The sequence below is a fragment of the Vollenhovia emeryi genome, unplaced genomic scaffold (assembly GCF_000949405.1).
Source record: "Vollenhovia emeryi isolate VEMERY1.0 unplaced genomic scaffold, V.emery_V1.0 DF939212.1, whole genome shotgun sequence".
NCBI classification, from domain to species: Eukaryota; Metazoa; Arthropoda; class Insecta; order Hymenoptera; family Formicidae; genus Vollenhovia; species Vollenhovia emeryi.
Window position 1 is genome coordinate 617,415 of NW_011967154.1, and position 10,089 is coordinate 627,503.

Consider the following 10,089-nt stretch of genomic DNA (forward strand, 5'->3'; position numbering starts at 1 on the left):
CATATATATTATTTTTATTGTTATTAAACTTTGTAGTATTATAATTATTATACTATAGAGTATTTTCATTGTAATTTCAAATGTTAACGCATAATGTAAATTTCTAAAAGATATCTGTCTATTTAAAGATTTGTGAAATAACAAAGACGAGTTTATGTTGTGAATTGTGTAACGACGCGCGAAAAATATGCGAGCTATAATGTTCCATTAAAAATCGTAAAGGACGGTACACACTGCTTATGTTCACAAATTATGGCATGCATTTGATTATTTGCGGTAATTATTCACAACTTTCATTTCCCGCTTTATTCATACATTTCTTAACCAACCTGCTCGTTTGCTTGCAGTGGAAGAAGGACGCCAATCGAAGAACACATTGGCGATCATACGAGAACTCATTGCGAAAGAAGGATCGTATGTATATATGCTTTGTCAAATATGTGCTTTTTCAAAGCGAGTCCCGCGCGTGTCTCGAATGAGTGAATGAAACGTCGTACAAATTGCGATTAACATTTCACGAAACTGGTTTCTCCGTGACTGACAAATTCTAACGCGTGGATAAGGGATTTAATCCGTGTTATATCTTTTTAAGTCTGGAATTATACCAATAATTCAACTGTTGTTCGTGTCTTCAAGGTGCACGCTGTACAGAGGCATCGTTCCCGTTCTGCAGAGCCTATGCGCGAGTAATTTTATTTATTTCTACACATTCCACGGCTTAAAAGAACTGAGAAGCAAAAGAAACCAAACGGCCAGCAGCGACCTGCTTATTGCATCAATCGCCGGTACCGTTTCTCGAACAGCATGACTTTTTATGTGTACATACATATAATGTTTCGCGTAGTAAAATCCAACGTATTTCCGCATATAATCAGAGCATTAAACGCTTTTTAGTCACAAACGAGTGGACAAATGCAACGCTTAGAATCATATTTCCCAATTTATTCAATGTACATTTCATCCGAAAAAGAATTTGAATCGAAGGGTTTAGTTATAAAGACACGCAATCGTATTAATAACACCGAAAGGTGTCGGATTATATAGGCGGGAAGTAATAAAAATAACTCACTCGTGTTAACTTTCCCCGAGGAAAATATACATATAGACTCCGATTTAGCGGAAAGATTTTGCTACGTGTAACATCGGAGGAAACTCCTGGGACATTCTATATCTATACATGTGTGCGATTCAGGTGTTATCAATGTCCTCACCACGACACCCCTGTGGGTTGTAAACACGAGATTGAAGATGAAAGGCGTCGGAGTGTCTTCGGAAAGAAATAACAACGAATATACTACTCTGTGCGGTACGTTTTGTACGAAGATTTTCGAGTTCGTTCATTCGGATGATTGGCTTTAATTGCCGACTGTTCATGCATTTTCAACACCGGCCGTTCCAATCATTCTAGTAACAAACAATCCAACGTATCGATATTAATGCATCGCAATTAACGCAATTAACGCGCGTATTATATACTCTCAGTTTGACGATACACGCAGCGTCAACATGCGCGTTCACGGAAATACGTTTCGTCGCGCATTTGTTTTGCCACTCGAAATAATTATGACTTTCGATAGGCGTTGTGTTATCGCGGGTAAATTAATCATTTCACAGAGAGATAATAAATAATAAATTCGTGCTTAGGTACATTGTTAGTAAGACAATTCATTATTCTTCGTCATTGTCGCGCATTTGTTTTACCACCCGAAATAATTGATATAATATTCATGAGCTTTGGTGTTATCGCGGATAAATTAATCTTTTGACCGAGATATAATAAATTCTCGGATATATTATCAAATACGATAGAGTTATTATTCTTCCTCGGTATCTCATTATCACAAAAGATTTGCTTATTCACTTTACGTTTAAGTGTACTCTAAAACAGCCTCGAGTGATAAACTTGTCTCTAAACAATTGTATAAATTATGTATTACTGACAAGTGACTTTCTTAAGCCTGTGACAAATGATTTTTGGTGGCCCGGAGAGACCAATTATTTTCTATAATTGCTTGACTAAACAAATTTACTAATTTCAAAACTTTTAGAACTTTCCAAATTAAAAATAGTTTCGCCACCGTGAAGTTAGCACCTCGTTTTCAAAAATGCAAAGTTTGATCAACAGTTTCGCTCTCACCCGCAATAGTTCTATGGTTCCTGATCGGTTTTCGATATAGAATCTCCGTTGATTTGGAAAGAAAAAATGACATCAGTGACGATATTTTCGAACAGGATTGCCTGCATTATATTTACTGCCATGCCAATACCACGTCTGCGTTTATGTATAATATATTAATTGTTAAGACCTGTGTTACAATACGTCGTATGTCGCTGTCGGATGTCGGGACGTAGCCGACGGTCACATACGACGTATTGTATAACAGGCCTGAACCGCCGTTTTACAGACGGTCTCGTGCATATATGGAAATACGAAGGTCTGCGACAGTTATGGGCGGGAACTATACCGAGTCTTATGCTCGTGGCGAATCCGGCCATCCAATTTATGACGTACGAGAGCATTAAAAGAAGGGTCGTCGCATCCCTTGGCGGTGCTCAACCACCGGCGTGGGTTTTCTTCATCATAGGAGCGATAGCGAAAACGGTTGCCACGTCGATAACGTATCCGTTGCAGCTCGTGCAAACGAAGTTGAGGGTATCGAACGTTACTGACATTCTTAGCTCGTTTGAGAAAACTTGAGAGAAAATATCACGCCATTTTTTTAATTGCTAAACTATCTGTAATTTCAGCACGGGGACAAATGTTCTAATCTACCTCCAGACGCGGGCACGTTGCAAATTCTAGTTTACATTCTCAAGTAAGTACAAACGAGTGACCACAAGAATGTTTTGCCGTTGCAATTTATAAAAGTATGAGTACAGTTTGACGTTGAACGAGTTGCAATTTATAAGAGTAATTTTTGCACGCAGGAAACAAGGAATGAAAGGCTTGTACAAAGGGATGGAGGCCAAACTTTTACAGACCGTCCTCACGGCAGCTTTGATGTTCCTGGCTTACGAGAAAATCGCACGATTCGTTTTCCGAATACTTCTGCACAAACCGCATCTCAGATAACGATTCATTCCCAGTAACGATACTATTGCGAAACAAGCTTAAGTCTCGAAATTCTAAATCAAATTTTGTACATTCCCACGTATGTTATCTTCTTTGTATAATTTCACGGACAAATGTAATAAAGTGGTATTGAATTTACTGTGCGCAATATGGTAATCGGCTTGTGTTCAAAAGAACTTCATCTTTCTTTTTCAACGGACGTGTTTCATAATTTTACATTTCAATGGACACCTTTCATCTTCTCATTAAGCAATAATAATATATTATACAGCGTAGATAACGCAAGGTGTACAGGTTAATATTTGAAAAGGGCATTCAAGATCACCACTCGGAAATTAATTAAACAAAATACAGTCAAGATATCTCGATAGTCGAGCTGGCGTTGAAACGCGCGTAACTTTGTCGAACCCGACGGCAACGTGTCAAAAGGAAACGGTTAACCGGGCGACAGAGAACTTGCGGAAGTATCCGAGAAAGATGTGAGCGTACTCGCGCGAGAGATACTGGCGAGTTCACGAAAATCGCAGCACCGCTTTCGCCCGCAACTTCGGTACAAGTTGAATCACCTAGTGTCGCCGCTCTTGCAAACGCGTCGAGTAAACGCGGCACGGCAAGATGAAGAGGCGAAATATGTAAATGCCAGCGCGCGTCGCGAACACTCCCGCAAGATCGATCGCAGGCGATCCGAGGCGATATTGAAACTCTTGAGCAAACTCAAAATACGCAAGTCATCGAAGAGTCAGTCGCGGTTCAACGATTGCAAATCCGCGACCTCCAAGTAAGTAGTTGCACAGAAAAACAACGTATGCATTCTCATTATGGAAGATGGAAATGTAAGAATGCATTGAATTTCCTTATCTTTACGAGCGAGAGAGATATTCGTGTTAGTAATATTTTTCAAATACCAGTACATACATCCCTGTTGGTGAATTTAAATGGACGCTTCATGCATTTGTAATATTTTCAATATTACCGCTTCAATTTACAACTTGTTATAGCATTGCTGTTTCTTTCCACTTTTATTAAATTTATCAAAGAAGCATAGGGCAGTAAGTAAAAGGTGATTAGTGATAATAAAGTTTGATTTGAATTGCAGCATTAGTCATGCTGGAGACACGATGAGTCCACCGTCGCGTCGCGAAAATGCGGTCACTAAAGAACCGGTCAGTTCGACGGTCGTTGCGAAAAATAAACCGGAAGCAAAAGCCCCGGTCATATCCTACGATTACGAGGCAGCGATTAGCCAGCCCGACGTGCCCAAGGTGTACTCAAAAATCGACGATGACACGCAAAACGCGAGCTGGTCGGAGCCCAGCGACGAATCGTCGGCGCCGACCAAGAGGAGAGATCTTTACGTTTTCGGGAAAGCGAGTGTAACTACTAAGAAAAGAGGAATTGCTTTTAAATCGAAGATGCAAGCGAAAAAGGTTACGAAAACTCGTCCGTCGATCTGCAACGTCGCCGAGATTGAAAGCGAGTCGATACCTTCCTCGGAAATTATCCGAGACGTTGAAAATCACGGGCAGGAAATTAGCGACGACATTGTTACGAATCGCCAAACGCCGTCTAATTTTCACCAAGTTCGTTTTGGTAAAATATTTCTTTCTGTACTAATTTTGCAATTAATTCGTGTAATATTTAGAAAAAACAGGTGCATTCTCGAGACGCTCCAAAGACGGGAATCGCAAAAAAAGAGGAAAATCTTGCGAGCGAAGCTGCCGGCGTATTTCCAGGAAATTCTGATAAAACTGATAAAGCCAGGAGATCGCGTATCCCTCAAAATAGGATCAGCAAAATTCCGCGCGTGAAACTTCCGATAAAACCCAATTCCTTTCTATCTACGCATGGAGACTCGCGCATTTATCCGGTACAATTGCGTATTTGCATTTGTTGAAACGGAGTATTTAAATATGTTTCAGTACGTACGTTTTCAAATAATTTTAATTAGCAGAACGCAGAATTGTCAGTGAGGAATGAATTGAGATGCTCCACGGATATGAAATCCAAAGACAATAAAGAGGAAAAATTAATATTCGAGTACGTGAGTAAAATAAAAACTAATTAAACTTGTATAGACAAGATAATTGCGTCGGTAAATGATCTCTCAGAAAATCTATCGCCCATTTTTACATTTGTACGTAAGAAATATAATTTGATTTCTTTTAAATATAAGAATATTAAATGGTCACTAAACTCAGCTTTTAATTAACCTGCAGTAAGTATTAGTGGCTATTTCATCGAATGGTTATTTATTTTGGCATTTTTAGCCCACTGATATAATAAATAAATCTCGTTTATACAATAGAATTAAATAGTTTGAATGAAACACACGTAACTTTCTATAAAATTGAAAAACGGCTCAAGCAGGGGATCTTTGGACTGTGAAAAATTAAAAGCCACGATCATCTCACCGGCAGTCCGTGAAAACACGTAAGTCTTGAAAAAGTTGCGCGTTTCTTATCTCATTTGTTCACGTTAAAAGATATTGTCGGCCAAATTAAGCCAAGTACTGTCTGTTTAGGAGTCTCTGGTGTCCCGGAAAAAGCTCGGAGATGGATGCCGACGAAGAATTCGAGGGGGATCTGCCGACACCGAGGGCGGAATCGCCGATTGTCATCGGCGCTGGCGACGACCCGCGCTCCGTCACGTTGTTAAAGAGCCTGGCGTTGAAATGCGAATGTCGTGCGTGCAACGATCACAAATACGCGTCTACTGTTCGTCCTGATCAACGTACCGAGACCGAATCGTGGACTTCTCCCGAAATAGGAAGCGCGAGGAAATGGTAGAGAGATAGTATTTGTCTCGCGAGATGCGGAAGGCCCTTCATTTTCAAATCGCGCTCCAATTGTTACATTCACGCTGTGATTCATATGCAGGAGATCAACGAGGAATCGTAAATTTGTCCGCGTGAGTTCGGAGGATTTGGACTCGTCGGATTATAACGCCATTAATTACGGCAACGGCAAGGCGAACAGAAAGAATAGCGGATCGAGTCATGTAACGAGACCGAAAGCTTATCGGACGACCGGTTTATCTTTCTTCAATGTCTTCTTCGATATTGTTTTCTGGCCGTTCGTTTTTCTTCGCGCGAAACAATGATACGCGCTACAGTATTGTATTCTAAATCTACTGCTTATTATATTGTAATATTACATGACTTGTCGATACTTTGATTCGTCACAAATGGCACTCTTCTGTAATAATGAACAGAGAACGGAAATAACGAGAGCCTTTGAAAGAATTTATGGAAAAGCACATATACACAAACTTCCTTTCAACTTTTTATAAAATAACTCGGGTTTATGGAAGGTAATTTATTGTTATACGAGATTCCTTGTATCTTTGCACTTGATAAGATAAAAATCTTGAAAATGACGAAATGCGTATAAGTCGTACAAATCATATAATAATCCATTATTACAGAAAACAATTATTTCACTCACCAGTCGTAGTTGGAACGGAGACAGCTTCAAGTCCCGGTCTCTCCTGATCCTCGAAGATGACTCCAATATATCCCATTGTCCAGGCACAAAGCAAAATATCACTTCACTATCACTGTAATTATATACGAGATTCGATGCCTCTTTTATCAAGCGCGAAAGGCGTGCGTCTAGAGTTTGGTCTTGCGAATACTTCGTCTCGCGTGCTGGGGCATTAAAATGCTAAAAATCCGCCACTGATTGATTCCGTGTCTAATACAACGACTGCTAAACATTTTTCTCAACGCAATTGACATTGCGCACTTATCATCACGCTGTATTTGTTCCCCGATAACTTATGATTCGCGAATCATATTTAATTAAGTTCGTAACTTTTGTAACCGTAGCGACTATAGCATTAATTGCAAAACTTTCTCGCGTTCGTAATGTAGAAAATAATTATCCCTTATCGTGAATCCTAACAATCACTACCGAAATAAACATTATTGATCACTACACAAACATTACGTATTTGTTCGCGCGGATAAACGTCGATCACGGCATTAGCTAAAATAATTTTAATCCGCAAAGCAACTATTAGCAGCGAGCACGGCTAATGAAGAAAATTATTGCAATCCCTGCTAATTAAGCGAAAAAATACTATCCCTTCCTGCGTATATAAATATATGCTCCTTCATTCGTATAATTAGAATCTTATTTCATCTACTTTTATAAAAATCGTAATCTCATCGTGATAATTGAAATAATTTCACGCTTCCAAGCCACGAAACAACTGTCAGCAGTGATCACGGCTATAATAGAAATTATCACAATCACTGCCAATTGTTACAAACAGGAATACCGTTAATTACTGCAAATACTGGATACTAATCCCCGCGCGCACATAATCTTACGAAACTAACGATCTCGCGACGATAATTAAAATAATTTCACGTTTCCAATCCGCGAAGCAACTATCGGCAGTCGTCGGGGCTAATAGAAATTATCGCAATCACTGCTAATTACCACCAAGAGTGTTATCAGTGACTGTGTACATGGAAAATACCGCGTGCTAGGATTGCGATCTGAGAATATATGACCAGCGCGACATTACTGCGGCTCTCCCCGCATGTCTACTTTGTATAATACAATTATCAGTGGCAATCGTGCATAGACATAGTAAATATAGACTGTGAGCGTCCCATTGAATAAGCTGAAGCTTGCAGAGAGAGAGAGAGAAGATTTAAGAAGACTTGCTTTCTCTGTCTCACCATCGTGACAAAGGAGGCGCAGGCACGATTCTTTTCTTTTACGATGGTGTAAGACAGAGAAAGAAAGTCTTCTTAAATCTCTCTCTCTCTCTCTCTCTCTCTCTCTCTCTCTCTCTCTCTCTCTCTCTCTCACACACACACACTCTTTCTCTCTCTCTCTCTCTCTCTCTCTCTCTCTCTCTCTCTCTACTGTCTATGCAATCGTGGCTAATGTAAAAAAAAATCACGATCACTGCCAATTACCACACAAGTACGTAAAATCAGAACCTTCTCTTATCATATATAAAAACTGCTATCAATGTAAGCGCCGTACTTTGTAATTGTCAAGTATGATCGGCCTGCGAAGAAAATGTTACAATTAATGCTACAGTCGTACGGCGCAGCGTTGAATCGAATCTTCGATCAGCGGAGTCGTGCACTTTCGTCGTTATTGGCGCTCCGGGTACACGTACATCTTGACGCGAAACTTGCCCCAGTCGACTCGAGACCGTAACCTAAGTGCAATAATGCAAAGAACTGTTAACAAACATGGCGCTCGCTATCGATTATGTATCACCGATACGCAAGAGTCGCGAGTCTCTCGCGCACTCGCGTCGTCGACGGTATACCTAATTATGCTCGTCCCGTGGCGGATTTTTCACCAGACGCACGCCCAGGAACTCGACGTCGCGAACTTGGAGTCGGAGCCTCGGGACGCCGAAATACCTTGACTCGCCTGCTCGCCGGCACGCACGACGTTCGTTCGCGATGCCACGGCGTTCAGCGTGGACCAAGTGTGGTACGGCGCACTCCACGGGACGGTCGCGACTATCTGTCGCGCGCGAGACTCACCGTCGGCGCAAGAAAACCTCCGCTTCGTGTGCCGAAACCGCGAAAAAACGCGGGACGATCGCGGACGCGGCGCAACGGCACCGCGCGCGACGCGTACGTTGCTCGCCGCTTTCGAAGTTTCGAGAATCGCAATTTCGCCGGTCGATATATCTCGAGGCGGACAGCGAGCCAATCGCGTGGCGACGTCTCGAGCCGAGAATACATTCGCGGCACGAATAGTACGATTATCTTTTCTATGGCCGGGTATTCCTATACATATAGTCAGATCTTATATTCGAGACCGTCTTAAGATCGTCTTTAGATACTCCGTAGCCAATGGAATGTTCCACGCAGCGTCTACAGATAAATTCAAGACGGTCTTGAATACAAGATCCGACTATGAAGCCTCGTCTACATAGAAGTCGTAAAGTCGTAGTCGTAAGAATAGTCGACTACGATTGGTCAATTCTTACGTGTCTGACGAAATTGACCAATCGCAGTCGATTACTACGACTCTGCGACTCGCATTGTAGACCACGCATTACTCTTCTCGCGAAACTGTATCACTGTTCACTTGTCGTTTCCCGCGAGCGTTTCATTACGACGAGCGGCAGGAAGACACGCGAGAGACATCCGCCTCGCTCGACCGAACCGCGCGAACTGATAGACTGTTCTCGACCGAGGTGTTGACGGCGCGCTACGTCACATTTCGCGGAACCGGCGGCTCGGCTTTCGACCGAGTTGTTTACGTCGCTCGGTCTGTGGCGCTACGTAGTTTTTTCGAGACTCGGCAAAACAAGGTCAGGCCGTACGCAGGATCATTCACGCGGCGACAATTGAACGAGTCCGTTGTGCCCCTCGCCGTTCCGCATGTCGTATTATTATTCTTTCTTGATATGCGCCCGCGACAAGTGCGGGAAGAAATCGCGATCGCTCTCCGCGAATAATTGGCGGTCGATATCATCGCGCGATCGCTCAATTCAACATCAATTAATCTTATCCGTGCTTAATTATATATTGTGATATTTACTCATCGGTAGTTTAAATTGATACAGCGGCCATTTCCGTTGGTTAAAGTTCGTACCATCGAATCAATTTACAAGGAATTCCCGAGTGCAAATAGTAACTTCGTGCAATCGTGTATCTTTCGCGTTTTCTTTCCTGCCGCGTGTGATTAATACTGAGGTGTTGTACAAAGTGCCACGAAGTCTCGATCATCCCACGAAACGTAAGTACACATTTCATATAAGATTGATTACGAGAAATTAAATATGATTGATTCTTTTCTACATTTGGTAGCAAATTCGGTAATACCGAAGGAGATTGTTATACATTTCTGGCCGTGGGATGTTGAATCTCTATTTTTCGTACATGTAAAAAATTTATTTCATGGCCGCAACTTTTCATGGTATCTGTCTTGCAATATCGGAGTTTATTGTATACGGCAAGGTTTCTTATCACCCTAAGTGACGTGAAAGCATTTCCTGTATACATGACTGATATTTTCTTCGCCATT

At 41.6% G+C, this 10,089-nt stretch overlaps 2 protein-coding genes across 3 annotated transcripts in view; both read left to right on the plus strand.

The window, feature by feature from the left end:
- Positions 1-3,229, plus strand: part of LOC105561080 (peroxisomal membrane protein PMP34) — a 7,508-nt gene extending 4,279 nt beyond the window's left edge. Inside the window, exons 4-9 of one of the 2 annotated variants that reach the window (XM_012010743.1) lie at positions 348-414; positions 637-785; positions 1,193-1,306; positions 2,406-2,653; positions 2,749-2,816; positions 2,929-3,229. In XM_012010743.1, the coding sequence (XP_011866133.1) occupies positions 348-414; positions 637-785; positions 1,193-1,306; positions 2,406-2,653; positions 2,749-2,816; positions 2,929-3,073 (791 nt within the window). In that variant the 3' untranslated portion in view covers positions 3,074-3,229. Of the gene's footprint in view, positions 1-347; positions 415-636; positions 786-1,192; positions 1,307-2,405; positions 2,654-2,748; positions 2,869-2,928 lie in introns of both variants that reach the window. The other variant, XM_012010744.1, reaches the window with a different exon arrangement.
- A 297-nt stretch (positions 3,230-3,526) lies between these two features.
- Positions 3,527-5,676, plus strand: LOC105561081. The gene is made up of 4 exons (XM_012010745.1): positions 3,527-3,851; positions 4,170-5,110; positions 5,441-5,503; positions 5,595-5,676. The coding sequence occupies exon 2, from the start codon at positions 4,192-4,194 to the stop codon at positions 4,879-4,881; it is 690 nt and encodes a 229-aa protein (XP_011866135.1). The 5' UTR covers positions 3,527-3,851; positions 4,170-4,191; the 3' UTR covers positions 4,882-5,110; positions 5,441-5,503; positions 5,595-5,676.
- Positions 5,677-10,089: the final 4,413 nt, after the last annotated feature.

What these genes read in the sequence shown, in the direction of transcription:
- LOC105561081 (XM_012010745.1), top strand. Translation starts at nt 4,192, where the DNA reads ATGAGTCCACCGTCGCGTCGCGAAAATGCGGTCACTAAAGAACCGGTC.